The following is an 18463-nucleotide window of genomic DNA, read 5'->3' as shown; positions in this document are numbered from 1 at the left end:
TTTTCTTTGGCTACGTAGAAATAAAAAACTAAATGTTAAAAAAATCGAATACTTATCTATCATAAGTAGCTACCTATTTTGGATCCAACCAGGTTTTTTGGTGTAATTGTCACTAAATGAGGGTCACGGGTTGTCTGAGGAAGAGTGTGGTCAGCACCGGGACGAAGGTCCTCTTCTGTAATCTGACTCGGAACGTTTCCACAGCAACAGACGTGGCTTTGTTGTAATCATGCATCATTCATGATGATATATTCAGTGAACGGGTGAGACACTTTCTCTTCTCATGCTTAAGTTAAATTAGATCAAATAGATTTCATCTTATATATCTGTTATATTTAAATGTGATTATTTCTGAAGTACGGCAATAACTCATTGTGTGTAGTATATATAATTTTTCATCTCAAGGCACGATGAAATCAAGCTTCCACAAAGAGCTGTCTTTTTTTTTTAGGATGGAAGAGTGTTTGCATTTGGTCTGTGAGTCGATGGGTGTGCGTGAGGATGATGAAGTTGGCGTGGACGTGATCTGTTCCCTCTATAAGAGCGTCTTCCTCATCGCCGCCAGCCTGGACGAGACAAAGAGAGCCGTTGCAGAGGTGAACAAGACGCCCTGCTGTCTCAGAATCTCGCGAATGAGAAGAGAGAGACAGAAAAGAGGCAGAAATGTTTCGTGTGATGTGTTCAGGTCAGAGGTCGGAGTGGAGGCTTGTCGTGTTCAGCCAGAGGAGTTCTGCGTGTCCTGCTCGTGATGGAGAAACAACGTGAGAACAAACAAGAGGTCCTTTTTCAATTTCGCTTTATTCTGTCTGTATTTCTCTACAGCGGTCTGCTCGAAATAGTAGAGCATGGTGCTAGCAAGATAAGATTCCCAGGGTAAGCAAGAGCTGGTAAAATGTAAAAACTGTAACTTGAATGCAGTGTAAGTCACTTTGGATAAAAAAAAAGTCTGATAAATGTGAATAATAATCATCTAAATTACGTTCATGTATATTATATATAGCCTGCATGTTAAATGTTTATTAATATCGTTTTTTGCTTGAACTAGCACTCAATTCTAAAAATCATAAAAAATGCTAAAAAGTAAAAATATGTACCACATTAATATTAAGACATTTTGGTACAGGTATTTTACCTGTATTTTGAGTTGTGCATTTCATTGTGTTGTTTTTTTAGGGTTAAAGGAAATAAAGGGCAGAAAATTATAAGCATGTTTTTTGTTCAAGACATTTTGAATTTATTTTCTTATTTTATTTATTTATTTATATTGATTAATGTTTTTTTTTAACCTCTATCTTGTCAGATATTGTTTTGGGACTTTTGGGTGCTAGAATTAAAACATCATGTCAAATTTATCGTTGAAATTACAATGTTGTAAACTCAAGGATATAAATGCCTTTCTGTAGCTGTACTGGGAGCTCCAGATGTTGAAGGCTGGAAGAATTGATCATAAAAAAAACGAACAATCCTCACCAATCATCTTCAACTCCAGACAACAGGTAGAAAACATCATACTTTTCTATTTTATTTCATTATACTAAAACATACAAAATAAACAAATACATATATTAGTTCGCATATTATACATAGTAAGTATATATAAAGTAATGTATAATGTTTTTTTTTGTTCTTATTCTTTGGAGAAAGGTGTGCTAAATGTATGTGTGGCATCTTTTGTGCTTGTTTTTTTCCTGGGAGCAGGATCCAGAGCAGTTTAGCGTCTTGCGTCTTCAGAACAGAGCCAAGAGGCTCTACACCAGGTCACTTTAAGCACACAGTCTTTCACTCAGCTGCTCGCAGTCGCACTGAATAAAATCAGCACGTACTCCTCCTGCTTTCGCTTCAGACTCGTTCTTGACGGCGTGTGGAGTGTCCTGCCGTCTCTTTCTCAGAGGAACGCCGGCGTCATGCGACCGAGCGGGGTCTGTCCCAGCGCCGCCGACGTCCTCCAGCTCCTGTACTACAAATACGAGGTCATCAGGGAGCGACTGTACAGAGAGATGCTGCAGGATGAGTTTGGTAACGGACATTCAGAGTACGGGAGCGCTCCCTTTCACGGGATAGTTTAACAGTGTCTTATCACACATCATTACAGGTGCTGTTTGGTGGGACTCGATGCCGGCGTGGGATCAGACAGAATGTGTGTGTGAACTAGGAGTGTGTGTAGAGCTGGCTTTCAGACACAGAGACTGGCTTCAGGTGTGCGGGCTTCCCGGGGCCCTCCGGTGCTACAGGTACTATTTGCGCATACGAAGTGTTTTATAACTGTGGTTACAATTATATATGAGATCATACAACTTATTGCACGATGCATTAAAATAATGGTAATGTTTTCCCTCTTAATATTAGTTAAATGCACTATTTAACGTGAAATTTATTCTATTAAACAAACCTAACTTGTTAACACTAATTCACTATTTTCCCTCAAAAAATTCCTAGTTAATACTTAGTTGTCAAGTTTTGGCATTAAGCATTAATGTGTGCTTAATTACTACTAATAAATGGCTAATGTTTTAATAATATGCATGCTAATAAGCAATAAAGCAAATAAATTATTACCATTATTTTCGATATTTACTTAAACGTTATCAAAGCCAAAAATGTTACTGTTAGTTAATAAAAGTACAATTCATTCAAAGATGAATAAATGCATTGCTGATTATTATGTTAGTTAATGCATTAACTATTAATATTGATTATAAATAACAGGACACACCAAACTGCCTTTATATGTGTATGTTATTACTATTACCAAATACATTATAATATCAATATATTTGATGAGTATGGCAGGAGCTGTGGTTCTGTGGTCTTGCGAGGCTGTCCTGAGAGTGTTAAACCTAGAGATCAGGCTTGGACATCTAAACCGAGAGAACAGGCTTGGTCCGCTGTCATCTTCCTGTCAGAGCTGGAGTCACATTATCAGGATGAGAAGGAATCTATCAGCGCACTCATGAACAGGTCATTCTATCGTGTTTATTGACTGAGGATTTATCATAAATGCATGTGATTGGCTTAAAGCATCAGTTTGTCTTAAATATCTCAGATAAAGCCGATTTAGGCCAGACACACAATGACCTGAAGAATACAGAAGAAAACAATTCATAGTTTGAAAGAGTTACTCCACCACATAAAAATCCAACTTATAACACAATTTATAGGTGCTTTATGTAGGATGGACACAGAGCACTAGGTATTACAATCCAAATGTGAAATATTGGAGACATTTTTTCCACCCTGCCCTTCCTCTTCAGACTTGACGCACACGCCAGTGGCCAGATTCCCACTCAGACCCCTTTCATTCCAATGATTGAAATGAAATATGCTGTGTTTTCTGCCAACTGGCAACCCGGGGTTCCGAAACACGATTGGTTAAACTGAAAGTGGGCGGGTTTCACAAACCAGAACCGACGTTCCGGGCCAGAACGCACATTTTCAAAGGAGAATAATTGACTGTAGCATTGTTTTTCACGTTAACTTGACATGTTTCTTAAATATCTGCGAACATATTATAGTATTTTTATGCTTTAGTAGAGTCAGAACCCTACATACAGCACCTTTAAGATATTTTGGATATAAACTGGAAGGCTTTGACTGTCCCATTGACATTAAATAAAGCTGTCATGGTCCAAGTATGAATAGTCCATCTGCCATAAGTACTGTATTTTATGAAGCTATGAGAAAACTTTTTGTATGCAAATAAAATAAAAAATAACATTTATTCAACTATTTGTCTTAATTTAGTCTCTGTGCATCACCATGTGCGAAAAATGACAAAAATATGTCCTTCAACAATCTGACACAATAAATATGAGCGTGCATAACTAACTTTGCCAGTCATATACTGGTGAAGCATGACTTTTTTAATGTAAACATGCTAATGGTTGCATTTTGATTTCTTGTTCCTGCAGACTGGGAGAAGAAGCTCTTCGTGTTGTTTATCTCAGTATGTGTTTCGCTGTGAGGAGAGCTGAGAGAGAGAATCAGTCCTACATGGCTCTGCTGGTCTCCAGACAGCACTGGGACAGATGGTGAGCCGGTTAAATATGGGAAGTGGACAGATCATGTATACTGAATGAATACTTTGATTCTGTAGCGTCCAAGCTTGAATCCAAACCATCTCTGTGTGGTCCAGGCCTTTTATGAGAGATCCAGTGAGTCAGGATCTCACCGGGATCTGGCTTCAGGAAAAACTGGATCCCACCGCTAAAACACAGCAGGGCTGGAAAACAGGAAATTGCGCACAACAGGTAATGTGTGAACAGAGACATGACAATTCCTATTGGAATGAAAAGAACAAGTTTGATGCTCATATTTTATTTGATCTCAAATCTAGTAAAATAGCAATGTTGTGAACAATTTCATATTATTATTAATATTGAAAATAGCTTAATATATATATATATATATATATATGTGTGTGTGTGTGTGTGTGTGTGTGTGTGTGTGTGTGTGTGTGTATGTATGTGTGTATGTATGTATATATATATATATATATATATATATATATATATATATATATATATATAAAATTTTATACATTTAATCCTTGCTGAATAAAATATTTAATGTTTCTCAAATATAGAAAAATACTATAAATACTGATGGGAACTTTAGGAAAAACACGGTAAATTCATTCAATCTCCTTATAAACCGATTTTATGAACAGTAAACTAAATACATAGATCCATGTGTTATTAAGTTGTGATATATAATCATTCCGAAATGACCTAAAGGTTGAGATACTTGCCTCATATGCTTGTGTTAAAGTTTATTTATTTTGTTTATTACCCATCAGGCTGTGCTGCAGTGTTTGGTTGTGTGTCAGGAGCAGGAAAGGAAACGATTGGTGGAGATCTTACACAGGCTTTCCCTGAGAGACCTCGAGGGAAACGTTCAGAAAAACAACAGTTAAAAACATCCACAACATATACACACACACACACGCACACACCACATGAAAGTGATAGTTCAGCTAATAATGATAATCCCGTCATCATTTACTCACATTGTTCCAGATTAATATGACTTGGGCTTGGTTTTTGGGTGAACTCAATAGCAACTAGCACATCAGCAGTAAAACGCACCTCTGGTTTTCATTAAAGTGTGCATACGTGTCTATCTTTCAGATGTGGTTCGTGGAAACGCGGTGGATCAGAGTTGTGTGTGGAGCCTGCAGCAGATTAAAGCCTCTCTACAGGAAGCACATGGTTCTCATCCCGGACCATTCGCCCCGGGGTGTTCTGGGATAGATGTCTCATGGGGGGAGTGTGCCACTCATTTGCTGACCCAGCTGACACAAACACAAGACGATGAGGCCTGGACCGTTTTAAACTCTCTGCCAGATTTGGTGACTCTCAGCATATACAGCATACTGCACTATGAATGCAATATTCCATTTTGAACAGAAGCCTAGTAGTGAGATTAACTGTGCATTTGTCAAATGTAAACTAAGCTAAAATAGACGCTGCAAAAGTAAAAATAAAGTTAACGATTACTAAGAGCTTAGTAGTAATTAAACCAAACATGCAAAATGAATTATTTTCCATTTCACTTCCCAGAACCCTGAGGGTCTTTGGACTTTGCTTCGCAAATATGAGAGTGAACTCCACACACCCAGTTTCCACAACCTGCTTGATGTTTTGCAGTCACGTGCACCGGCCCACACCAGCCAAGACAACACTGTAACGACAAATTACTTACAATCAATCACAAGTTCAGATTCCTCACCATATTACGTCCTTTGTGTTAGGAAATCGTTTACTGTATGGACTAGATCTTTAGCAGGGCTTTGCTTCATAATGATGGCGTAGAAGAAGCATTTTCAAGAACCAACTTTTAGTAAAGCTCTGAAACGGAATTTAAAACACTTAAATGTTTCACTACTTTGTGGAATGTAGAAGTTCTGTGGATGCCGAAGGTTCTTTGTGGAACCATAAAAACCTTTTGCATGCATTTTTAATAATGCATGCAATGATGAAGAACTTTTAGAAGAATCTTGTTTCTTACAGCATTCTTTCGAGTGAGAAAGAGATCTGGCTGCAAGGAATATTGATGAAAGAGATTTTATAGCTATTCAACTGAAAGATTTGCAATGCGAGTAACTCTTTTCTTTGTCTGTTTTAGGAGAGAGAGAGGACTGAACAGGCACAAGAAGAGCCGCCAGGTGGTGAAAAACAAGAACACTGCACTGGTAAATGACAAACATTTATATAGCAGACGACGTAATACCTTAAAAATGAGGCATTAGACAGTGATGCAAGAAGTAAAACTAATGAGATTGATCACATATACACATACTGCTCTTTAAACGTCTGTGGTTGGTCTGGATTTCAGTGAAAACGGTAATAACGTGAAATATTATAATATGAAATTTCATTATTTAAAATAACTGTTTTCTATTAAAAATAGAATTTATTAATTTAAATCAGGTGGCAATCTAATATGCTGATTTGCTCCTCGAGAAACATATATTATTGTTAATATTTAGTGATTTTTGCATTTTTGTGTTGGAAGGCTGCGGGGTGGCTATAGATCCAGAAGATACTCCTTATTTAGAGATCTTGTGTGTCAGAGACCCAAGAGATGAAGAGAGCAGGGTGGAGGCGAGAGAAGGTGACGGAGAGAGAAGACGGGGACAGACTGAGAGCGGGAGAGACCCTCAGGAGATTTCAGTGGAGAAACAAAACTCTCTGATCACGCTGGCCTGGAGCAAACCAGCCCACGCAGAGAACCGCATTCAGGTACACACACACGCGCACATGTGCACTCTTTCTATCTTAAATCAGCACAAATTGCTCATTCATACACAGAAAGGTCTAATTCTGCAGGAAGTGACCTCGGCTCAACAGGAAGTAGAGGCCGTCTCTATTGTAGTGCAGGAGGAAACGGCTGATAAAAGGACTCCACGTGATGTGAAAGTTTACACACAGCAGGAGGACATAAGCTGCGTCTCACTGCAGCCAAGTGAACAACATGAAGAAACGCATTCAGCTCACACAGATAATGTTAAAGGAAAGACACGAACCCAAGAAGACCGTTCAGGCTTCATCACAGTAAGACGATCGCTTCAAATGACTTCTGCTTCATCACTACCTTCCCTTCTGACCCTTAATAAAGCCTGTTCCATGCTATTTGCATACTAAAAAGTTAAATGTGATATTAAAAAGTTAAATCAAGAGGTTATCAACTTTTTTATCTGAACCCCTGTGATATAAAATGTGCATTTAAAATGCCCCCAGTATGCTAGTAATATTTTCAGAAGTGTACTTTAAATATTACTACTAATTTGCAGGTAGCAAATAATTGGGTTACCCTTTTTCTAAGGTGTCCTTATTAAAGTTTAATCATGCATTTAAGTACTGAATAATATTAATTAACTACATGTATTTACTATACGGTTAGGATTAGTGTTACTTGTGTTAGTGTTAGGGTTACTTGCGTGTAATTATGCAATATTGTTTTGTTATTAACCAGTAATACCTGTGTATGCAATTACTTTTAAAATATTTCACTTGATATTTTAGGTGGCCTTAACTACTGTGTACATGCATTTAAATTAATCATTTGATGCAATGCACTTATTGTGTACATACATGTTTTTACATTGTACTTATATTTGTAAAAATACCTGCGTGTAATTGCATCTATAAATCATATCTGATATTACATTTATATTTATATTGCAAGCACCTAGTAGTTAAGGCCACCTAATATAACGTTTTCTCATAACATAGTATTTTATATTATTATTAGTACCCATTTATGGTCCCGCTTTATATTAGGTGGTCTTAACTACCTTAACTAATAATTTGGTAAAATGCACTTATTGTGTACATAAATGTTTTTAAATTGTACTTAAAAATACCTATATGTAATGTATTTTTGTACTTGCATTTATAATTACACTATTGACCAATTCATTACACCTTAACCCACCCTTAAACCTACCCATATAACCAAACCTTAGTGTTTTTTTTTCAAAACAATATGAACACAATAAGTACATACTAGTTTTGGCCACCTAATATAAAGTGTGACTTACTTTATTTTAAGGTGCACATATCAAATGTACTTATTTTTTAGAATACCAATTAATTACATGCAAGTAACCCTAAACCAAACCCCAATCATATAGTAAGTACATCTAGTTAATTAATATTAACATCAATAATACTCAGTACTTGCTTAACTACACTGTAACAAGGACTGCTTAAAATAAAGTGTAACCTATTATTTTATTTTGATGTCAGGAAGCCATAAGAGACGGAGAGCTGACATCCAGTGAGTCCGAGCAGACGGACACAGACACGGGTCCAGCAAGCGGTTCTTTCCCAGACGCGCAAACATCGGAGAGCCGTGAGCTGGAGGAGCAGATCTGTGAGAGAGCGGGTGAGGAGCAGCAGCTGCAGAGGGAGGCAACGATGCGCTGTCTGGTGGACATCCAGAGGAGAGCGGAGCGACGCTGGCAGCGAGACCGAGACCGACAGCTGCTCAGAGTGAGCCCACGCACGCTGCACCACATTTCTGACACACTGTATTAATGAGCGAAAAAACATGCTTTGCTAAATCACAATCATGAAAAAAAACTTCATTCACTATAATCATGAGATTATATATCATTTTTAGTTATACGATTAATTTAAAAATGTCGATATTGAGATTGAAATTCTCATTTTAAGATGGTGAGTAGAAATTATGAGATATAAAGCCATAATTCTGTCAAATAGCTGGAATTATGATTTTGCAATTTAAAAAGGCAAACTATGAGATGCATGCAAGTCATAATTAGGAGGTTAAAAAAAATTGAAGTTTTTATGAATTTATCTTTAAAAAAATGACTTCATAACTAACTTTTTATCTTTATAATTATGACGACTTCGAATGAGCACTTGAAGCACATTAACACTTTGAATAAGCAACACTTGTTAACTATTAACTGCAGCTTTTCCCTTAATAAATTCATCATTTTAATAGTTATTAAGGTAGTTGTTCAGGTTAGGTATTGGTAAAAGATGTAGAATAGGGCATTAATATGTGGTTATCACTAATAAATGGCTATTATTCTAGTAATATGCATGTTAATAAGCAACCAAATAGGTGTTACCTTAAAAGTCCTATAATCTTGACTTGTCGTGTATTTATTTAAATTTTTTGTGATTGTGATTTAGTATCTCATAACAAATTTTTACCTCATAATCAGGATTTACAAGTGCACGCTGGTTGAAAATGGGCTTCCATTTGTTTTATATGTGAAATATTTAGCTACAGAGGGCATACACTTTGCTTTTGGACTTTTCTTCTTGCTTTCCAAACATGACATTTTTGGCTGCAATGGAATGTTCATAGAAAAAAATATTGCAATAATGAATTGCGCAAAGACCAGTAATTTGAATGAAGTATTTTGTATTCTGCCTGTTCAGGTTCAAGAACGACTGGCTATCGTCCAGAGCCGGAAGGCAGATGAAGATCTGTTGGGTCTGACGCAGGAAGACACACTCAGACGGCTGACCGACACACTACGACAGGTACACACTCATTCACAGGCACATTATCAGACACCTCCATCTGCACGTGATGTAAACGTCAACTGAATGTTCTAGGAGGACGAGCAACAACAGAAGACTTTAGTGAGAGAGAAACTCCAGCAGATGAGGAGAGAACGCTCCTGCATTCTCCAGACCAGACGGGAGAGGTAGCTTATACACACTTACTCCAGACTAGATCTAGAGTGTTTCTTCTTGTTTAGATGAGTACTTCACCCTAAAATTAATGTTCTGTCATCATTTACTCATCTGAGTCTTAGGTGTTTTTAATTGCTCATTTTGGTGAAAGTTATGAAAATCCATTTCTGCTGCATAGAAAAGGGCTTTCGGTCTTAATTATGTTATATGAGTCTTTATACGAGTCAAAACTAAAACATCTAAATAAGGACCTGAAATGTCAAATTATAAGTAGTCAAAATAATTATTAAAAAAACGTTATCATGCAAAAATCTAAATTGTGTCAAAAATAAAGTTGAAAGTGACAGTAATGTTTTTTTTTTTCATATTAGTCACGCTTTCCTATCAGATGTTGCAGGCGTGAAAACGCAGAAAATCGAACCTGGTCTAAATTTTTTTGATGGATGAAAGTTTCGGGAGCATTGTGTAAATGTGATTGAGACAGCATGAGGTCGTATTTATTTTTCTGCGTGCAAAAATTTAGGACATGGTGTGCAGTGGCCTGAAGACAACGGCTGAATTTGAGCCGTCAAAATGGTCATAATTATGAAATTAAAGTGGAAACTGACATTCTAAATCATATTAGATAAACTGTTAAAATTATCTGTCATAATGAGATGTAAAAATCTAAATATAAAATGTAAATGCAAAAAACAAACAAACATTTTTTGTCATAATTATGACTTTTCTTATTTGTAACTTATAATTAGTATCTCGCAATTTTTGCCTTTTAATGTCAGAATTTGATTTAGCAAGATTTTTCTAATATGAAAGAAATATGTTTGTTTGAATCAACACTCTACTAAATTGCTTTATTTGTGGATAAAGAAAATCCCGAGTTTCAAACAACTAAGAGAAGGTCTTATTTAGATAAAAACAAAAAAACACGTATCTAACAAGGTTTTGTTTTTCTAGAAACACGGCTGGATTTAAAGAGCTCCTTGCGCCCACAGCTCAACACATGACCGAAACCGAAGATGGACGCTAGTGCGTACTCAAACCCATTTCTACAAACGTACGGCACACAGTCAAAACATTCATCCACTTTATTGATGTATGAGCACAAAAGTAATTGTGTTTGAACGACAGCAACTTGTATTCACGGTTCAAACACTTTCCTAATTGCCAACGATGAATGCCGCCCCCTACAGGTGTATAATAGTGCTTACGATGCATGCACACACTGGCTGCTGATCTTTTAAGAAGACTGCGGTGTTTCTTTGGCAAATAAGAAGTTGCATGACTCGTATACCTTTATCATAGACAGTAAGCACATTAAAACACTTCTGGGTTTGGTTTGCTTCTTATTAATCTCAGTTAAGAGTGTGTCGCCCACATGCATGCTATTCTGTCCTGCCGAATATAAACCAGTACGAGATGACTGACAGTGCCTGAATAACTGGCAAGTATGTAATGAAACACGTCTGAACATTTTATTGAACTCCAGGAATCTCCACAATGCCTCGGTCTTTAACAAATTTGTGCGTGCGTGTTAATTATAACTTGAACAACACAGTCTGTCTCCTCACAGACACTGAGTTTTAGATATTCAGAGAGCATATATACTGTGAACGTGGAACTACAATGGAAATGAAGTGGTGATGAATAAATTATTTCGCTTTGCCTTTAGTTATGCTTGTCTTTTCTTTTTGAACAGTGCGTGAATGAGTGTACTTGTAGGTAAGATTGCAGTAAATAAGTGTAAGTGTATGTCTATATGTACTGCAAGTGTGTGTGTGTGTGTGTGTGTGTGTTTGGTTCACTATATGATGAACGTGGAGGTGGGGATTGAATCTGTCCGACAAAATGGGAATTTTAATACTTCCCCCAAAAAGAACTTGCAAAGAATTCTGGGACTATTGGTGGGCGCACTGCACCCCCGGACCATGCGGACCACCTTCCTCGTCGGAGCTGTCGTTGTACGCCTCACGGCGGTGACCACCGGACGATCCCTGACTCATGTCAAAGTCCTGCAGATCAACTTCCTCCGCATCAGCTGCGATGACGGGAACCTCTGTACGTGACGGCAACAGATCCTCCAACTCCTGCGGGAGAAAGTAACGCATCTCATCAGGTACCAATGCAATATTTTAGCCTCATCAAGCTACTATTGAACTGTTTATTGATAGTTTGAACAAGTTTTCATTTTTAGACTTTTTTCGTTTTCATTTTAATTTTAGTTAAAGCTCTAGTTATTTTGTTGTTACTTTCCCCCCACTTTTATTTAGTTTTGTTATGTATTCATATTGTTTTATTCATTTTCATTTCAGTTTCTTTAAGTTTTTTTTTTCTCCTTTGAGTTTTTAATCAGATCAAGTAAAATTAAATTGTGTAATATTTCTTAGGCAAAAAGATTAAAATGAATTGCTCCAAGACATAGTAAGCAACTCTAGAAAGTGTATATCAACTTTATAAATCATGTATATACTATTAAAAATATTAAGTACTATTAATATTTTGAATTACTGTATTTTCGACAAGGCTTAAACCTAGTTCTAGACTAAATGTACATCTGAGCTGTTATATCTGAAAGAAACAGACTAACTGTTAAAACATCTCAGTGCCTTTGTTTTGTTTTAAGATGCACACCAGTAATGTTTTTTTTTTTCTAAAGGCATGTTTATTAAAAAAAATAAATAAATAAAAATCTCAAATGTCCTACCTGAAGTATGGTCTAATCCCTGCTTAGGCTAAACCCAGTCTATGAATCCAGGCCAAACTGTTTTTTTTAAATATTTCTATTTAGGTTTTAATCATTTGAATTTTTAGTACTCCTTTAAAAAGGCTCTATTTAATCTATTTACATTCAACTTCAGCTTTATTCAGAATGTTTTTAATGAAGGAATAGTTTTTAATTACGATGTCTTATACTCACCCCCAAGCCTTCCTAGGCGTGTATGACCTTCTTTCAGATGAACACAGTCTGAGAGATTTCATTGTTTTTGGCTATTCCAAGCTTGCTAATGCTGCTGCTAACCTATACACTTCCGGCACATGTCCCTCTGAAGCAGATCGATGGGTTTTTGTAACAAAAATATTTCTATTCCTAAAATTATAACCTAAATAACTGACTTTCTGTAACGGCTGTACATTGAGTAGCATCGAGTTCTGGCTTCTTGACTGAATTACTCCTTGAACAATAACAGCACCATTGAAAACTCACAGTTAGTTTCTCTGTGCTGATCCAGCCGTTCTCGGGAAACTGAACTTCGAACTTGATGTACAGATCCCCTTTCTCAAACGGGTTTCTGTACTGAGGCATTCCTTCCCCTCGGACGACCCTTATAGAACCTGACAACGAAAACACAACGTTTCCTACGGCATTTTCTACAAAAACATGAACAAAACACTGACGAAACCGGGTGCTCACCGGGCTCTATGACTTTGCCAGGGGGGTATTTGATGACGAGGTGTCGCCCGTCGAGGTGCGTGAGCATGAACTGAAACCCACACAGAGCCTCCACCAGGCCAATCCTGTGGCACAAGTGCAGGTCGTTTCCATCACGACGGAACTCCTGTGAACAAAACAACACTTAAATTCCCTATTGTTAAAACAGCATATGCTAACTGCTAGAAAGGGATTTAAACGTTGCTTGAACGTTGCTCTAAACGTTTAATCAAACTGGCAGTAGCCATTAACTTCTATAGTATGGAAGAAAATACTGTGAAAGTCAATCGTTACTGTCAGATTTAGTTGATTTTGTTTGCTCATTTGTAAGCTGCATTTGAACAAGCGTCTGCTAAATCACTACAACGTAAATTATTTATCAAAATAATATCAGTTGCATTAATTAGAACTTGAATTATGTATGCAACAAAAGTAATGATCCTTTTATAATTTACATTTTAAACATCAGCTTTGTTTAGGATTATTAAAAATATAAAAACCACATACTTTGTATATAAAAATATAAATTATTAATGTATAACCATTTATAATACAATTTTATTTTTACCTTTATGTATGTTTTTAACCATTTTTGCACAGATGACTATAAAATTCATATAGATTTCAGTGTGCACATTATCTATGGAAATACGTTTGGCAAAATGACCAATAAATTAACACACAGTCAAAATAGTTTATTAGAGTCTTAATTTTTACATTGCTCGTTGTGTGTGTACGGTTTGAAAATTTCAAAAGGCTTAAAAAAAAACTTTTTTTTTTTTTTTTAATCTAAATGCATAAAGTTTCCTTCAAGGGTTAGGTTTAAGGCACACTAGAAAAACCATTACGCCTATGGAGAGTCCTCATAAACCACAAATGCCTGTGTGTGTGTGTGTGTGTTACCTCATGATCTTTCTCCTGCAGCACCAGTATAATGTCTCCAGGCTCCGTGTTGGGCGACTGGTCCGCCTCTCCGCTGAATGTGATCTTCTGTCCGTGTCTCATTCCTTTATCGACGTGCACCTCCAAGACCTTCACCTCTTTACACACCTTACGGCCCTCACACTCTTTACAGCGATCCTTCTCATGAATCACTTCCCCTAATAACGCAACCAAGCATCGACACGTTGCGGCCAACTCAGACCATCACGAAGCGAGTTCAGAGTGAAAATGAGCGCTCACCCTCTCCGTTGCAGTCAGTGCAGACGGATTGCATCTGCTGTACCATCCCCGGGGCCAGCTGTCTGATCATGATCCTCATGCCGCGGCCCCGACACGTGGCACACTTCTGAACGGCCCCCGTTTTACCCCCTTGACTGAGGAAAAAGTTGATATATATTAAAAAATTACAAATATTTTGCTTAAAACCTAACTCTCTATATAAAATCCTGTTCTCTCACACACACACTCACCCGTTGCAGGCACTGCAGAGTACGTTCTTGCTTAGCTGCAGCTTGGTTGTTTTTCCATTGTACAGATCTTCCAAAGACACTCTATCAGGTATTTAAAAAGAAAATACATTTTAAAAATATTTTCATTTAGATTTTTTAAAATGCATTTTATGGTACCATCGCACAACAGGTTTCTAGTCATTTGAAATAATGCATTTTATATATATATATATATATATATATATATATATATATATAAAATCTCTCTCAAATCATACACAAAGGCATCTTTACATAGAAGAGTTAAAAGGCTGCTCCATGCCTGCTTAAAAATATGTGAAGGCGTAATGCTACATAAAAGCCACACTAAATTATGCCTGTTTGGACCCACCTCATTGCATCATTGTGACATCTCCGAACAGTATTAAAGGGGTCAAGTGATGCAATTTCAGGTTTTACTTTCTCTTTGGGGTGTTACAAGCTGCATGTAAAGCTGGCCAATCAGAGCACACCTCGTGTCTCAGAAAGATGAGCTTGTAAAAATCCACACGCTTCAGAAAGGTGGGACACAGATGTGCTTAAACCTCAAATACACAAAATAATGTTATTAATGTTACATCACATGACCCCTTTAAAGTCTAAATGCCACTTACGGCATTACAGATAAATAAGATCAACTCTGATTTCATGTTGACTTGAAGATTTCACCATTTATTTACATCAAGTTGACAGTAGCCATTGATTTCCGTAGTCTGGGGGGAAAAAAATACTCTGGAAATCAGTGGCTACCATCAACCGTTTGGCTACCAGCATTCTTCAAAACATCTTTTGCGTTCATCAGATATTATTCAGGTTTGAAACATCTTGAGGGTGAGTAAACAATAACAATTTTCAATTTTGGGTAAAAGATCCCTTCAAAATAGGTCATGCATAAAATATTGTCCTCCTCCGAATAATTAATTCTCTTATTGTAAGGCTGATTGCAGGAAGAACAAAACCAGGTTTTGTTTTCACATTCGCTCACTTCAATGGATGTATCATGTCCTCTCCTCTCCGCCGGCCACCGTTCCGGCTCCTGCTGCTCTGGCCGCCCATAAAGCCGAACAGACCTCCGCCGAAGATGTGAGAGAAGATGTCCTCCATTCCTGCTCCGCCGCCGCCACCCTCACGCAAGCCCTGCTCCCCATACCGATCATACAAGTCCTTCTTCTCCGGGTTGGTCAGCACCTCGTAGGCAAAACTGATCTCCTTAAACTAAACCAAACAGGTCAAAGTTTTATCATCATCATCATCGTCGTCGTTAACAGAACATTTCGATAAAACGAGAACTCACCTTGTCACCTGCATTTGGGTTTTTATCAGGGTGGTACTCTTTTGCTAATTTCCGGTATGCCTGAAATTAAAAAACAAATGAATCACTAATTAATCATATTTAATAAGGCCAGCAGTACTATTGCTTATAATCAGAGTTAAGTTTAAAACTTTGACGTTCGGTCGGATATTAATATTAATTTCCCACAGATTGACACTGAAAGAGAGACTGGAGCAATGGAAAAAGCAATATCACAGAGATTTTAATAATGAACTTTAATTTGAAGTTAATAAGCAACCACCTAGCAACCTTGACTAAATTCACCCTAGCAACCACTCAAAACACCCTTGCATAATGTTTTCATTTATAATTAATTTACTGTTATTTTAAAAATAATAATGTATTAATAAACGGATTAATAAGAGATTTAGATTAAATATTGTTTGGTAATTTTGATTCCCAGAATCTAAATCAGGTCAAAGTTTCCCATTCCTAGTTGGTATTTATTTATTTTTTCATTTAAAACTTGACAAATATCATGGATATTGTTATTTTTGTTTTGTTTTTTCCGTTCGAATGCAGGTACTGTAGACCGTGGAAAAGATTTTTTGAAGTTGCCAATTAAAAAGACAGTACATTTACATTACGATAATTTTTCGCTTTCAAATTTTTACATTGCATTCACATAAATGTGTGCATTTTTATGCAATGAATCATTTGAATGTTTAAATGTATGATTATTTAATGCATTAGCTGTATATTAGTATAAGATGACATGCTAAAGGTTTCTCGCCGACAACCTTTACAACTGCAACAGTTTCTAATCTGTGTCTACATGTTAAACTAATGCGGGTCAATGAAAATTGTGAGTGCTGATGTGAAGACCCCACTTTCCCCAACATCTGACTGATGAAAGGAAGCTCCAACAAACCCTATCAGGCTATTTTTCCACTAAGCACATTACACGGATTGTGCTTTTTATCGGACCTAGTGGCTTTGAATACATCCTGCCAGTCCTTTCGTGCGTTATATCTCCACATACCCCACGCTATTTCGGCTCTGCCTTTGCTTTCTGAAATCCTTTGTGTGCGCGCGATCAAACAACAACAACAACAAAAAGCCAACATAACACCCGGACAACTTGGGCATCGAGGCCAAAGCCCGATCACCTTCTAACAAAGGAGCGAACACAAATACGGGGTTTCGCGTCGAGGAAATACCAAAAACAAGACACTGGCGTCGCGTTGCTCATCTCTGACTCATTGCACATCGGATAAAAGCTCAGGTTTAGCACAGCAGCTGGTAAGCTAAGCATCTCCGTCCACCGTAATGCTCTTGGGCTGCAAGAAGCACCTTCAGCTGTCTGCAGCACCTGGCGGATGCTCTCAGCCCAAGCAATGGCAGAGCGACACGGATAGTAAACAAACTACGCATTCGACTCCGTGTCTCGCGAATCCTTCCCCGGATCACCTCCAGAGCCGAGGAAAGGCCACGCTGGAGGATCCCAGGAAGCATGCGACCTGCAAAACACACCAGTATCTCCCCCCCCGACATGCGGCATCGCGCGGCGGCGTCACGCGCGCCTCTTCGGTCTCGCCACGACGCGCGAGGCCTTACGGGAGCGTCCCTGACCTTTTTGAGCTCGTTTTCGGTGGCCGACGGAGACACTCCGAGGATGTCGTAGAGTTTGGTGTCTGCGACGTTCGCCATGTCTGCAGACCGGTGCGGCAGCTGCGCGAGGAGGAGCGGGAGCGAGAGAGGAAAGCCGGCTGCGTGACGTCACGTGCGCGCCGCCGAGTCGGCGGCTCCTGCGCGCGCGCGCCCTCGCGTGCTCTCCTGCGCCACAGTGTGACTGAAAAACAATCTTGTGTGTGTGTGTGTGTTTTTTGGATATTAAATAGCGTTAACGTCTTCATTTTATTTGCGTTATTTGCTTTTTAGTGCCACATCACGCATCTGTAAACATGCCGTAGTCTCAGGAGACTCAATTCATTAGATTTTAACTTAATTTCTTTTGTTTACGCCGATAAAAAAACGGAAATACAGAAAACAAATGAGTAGTAATAATTCAGTAATTATTAATTCACTAATAATTCAGTTCAGGCGAAAGTTAAAGATGAGAAAATTCAATATCAGGCCTAGTAGGCTACTCAATTTAAAGTGTGAGCTTATAAGTATATTTTGCTTGGAATTGTTATTTTGTATATTTATTAATTTTTTTCTAATGTTTTTCTATGTTGTTTGGTTTGAGTAAAGTTTACAAGTCGTGACTGAGTGAAATGTACTAAAGTATTGCGTGGTAAACTTAAAATAATTAAGTCGAAATTACTCATCAAACTCTAACCGGCCACATTGAATTGACTTATTTCCTTTGCTAATTTTACTTAACGTAGTTAAGCTGTTACTTGATAACATACTTACATTTTACTTAATGTGTGTGCAAAGACTTGCAAAAGAAAAATTAGGTAAATTCTGCATGTCATTTATTTGTTTGCAACACATTAATAAACATGGCTGTAAATGTATAACATTGTCAGGAAGTTAATAAGTAGAAAGCTGAAAAACATACATTATTGTACATAAAAATCAAACTGAAACACAAAAATAAGTTTTGATAACTGTTATGTTTAAAAGCCTTTAAATTGTTCTTTTA

General features: G+C 37.6%; 2 protein-coding genes across 9 annotated transcripts; one reads left to right on the top strand and one right to left on the bottom strand.

The window, feature by feature from the left end:
• The first annotated feature begins 120 nt into the window (after nucleotides 1-120).
• LOC122363062 lies at nucleotides 121-11348 on the top strand. Of its 8 annotated transcripts, none has more exons than XM_043264945.1 (20): nucleotides 121-263; nucleotides 452-596; nucleotides 686-778; nucleotides 1404-1496; nucleotides 1699-1757; nucleotides 1844-2016; nucleotides 2093-2231; nucleotides 2791-2958; nucleotides 3909-4028; nucleotides 4133-4247; nucleotides 4583-4624; nucleotides 4796-4907; nucleotides 5127-5347; nucleotides 5559-5681; nucleotides 6124-6190; nucleotides 6514-7052; nucleotides 8250-8495; nucleotides 9420-9524; nucleotides 9600-9691; nucleotides 10635-11348. In XM_043264945.1, exons 1-20 carry the CDS (start codon nucleotides 241-243, stop codon nucleotides 10705-10707), a joined length of 2748 nt encoding a protein of 915 aa, XP_043120880.1. In that variant the 5' UTR covers nucleotides 121-240; the 3' UTR covers nucleotides 10708-11348. The 8 variants fall into 8 exon arrangements, with proteins under 8 accessions (XP_043120880.1, XP_043120884.1, XP_043120883.1 ...); XM_043264949.1 differs by having other exon boundaries at nucleotides 166-596; nucleotides 6514-6740; nucleotides 6828-7052; XM_043264948.1 differs by having other exon boundaries at nucleotides 166-596; nucleotides 6514-6740; nucleotides 6810-7052.
• Nucleotides 10751-17617, bottom strand: dnaja2b (DnaJ heat shock protein family (Hsp40) member A2b). The gene is made up of 9 exons (XM_043264956.1): nucleotides 17443-17617; nucleotides 15832-15891; nucleotides 15523-15752; nucleotides 14520-14600; nucleotides 14290-14423; nucleotides 14011-14207; nucleotides 13090-13234; nucleotides 12883-13010; nucleotides 10751-11764 (listed from the first exon to the last, which is right to left on the bottom strand). The coding sequence occupies exons 1-9, from the start codon at nucleotides 17518-17520 to the stop codon at nucleotides 11576-11578; spliced, it is 1242 nt and encodes a 413-aa protein (XP_043120891.1). The 5' UTR covers nucleotides 17521-17617; the 3' UTR covers nucleotides 10751-11575.
• Nucleotides 17618-18463: the final 846 nt, after the last annotated feature.

Source organism: Puntigrus tetrazona, chromosome 18 (genome assembly GCF_018831695.1).
Source record: "Puntigrus tetrazona isolate hp1 chromosome 18, ASM1883169v1, whole genome shotgun sequence".
NCBI lineage: Eukaryota > Metazoa > Chordata > Actinopteri > Cypriniformes > Cyprinidae > Puntigrus > Puntigrus tetrazona.
The sequence above is the reverse complement of the archived record's forward strand: the minus strand, read 5'-3'. Positions and strand labels throughout refer to the sequence as shown.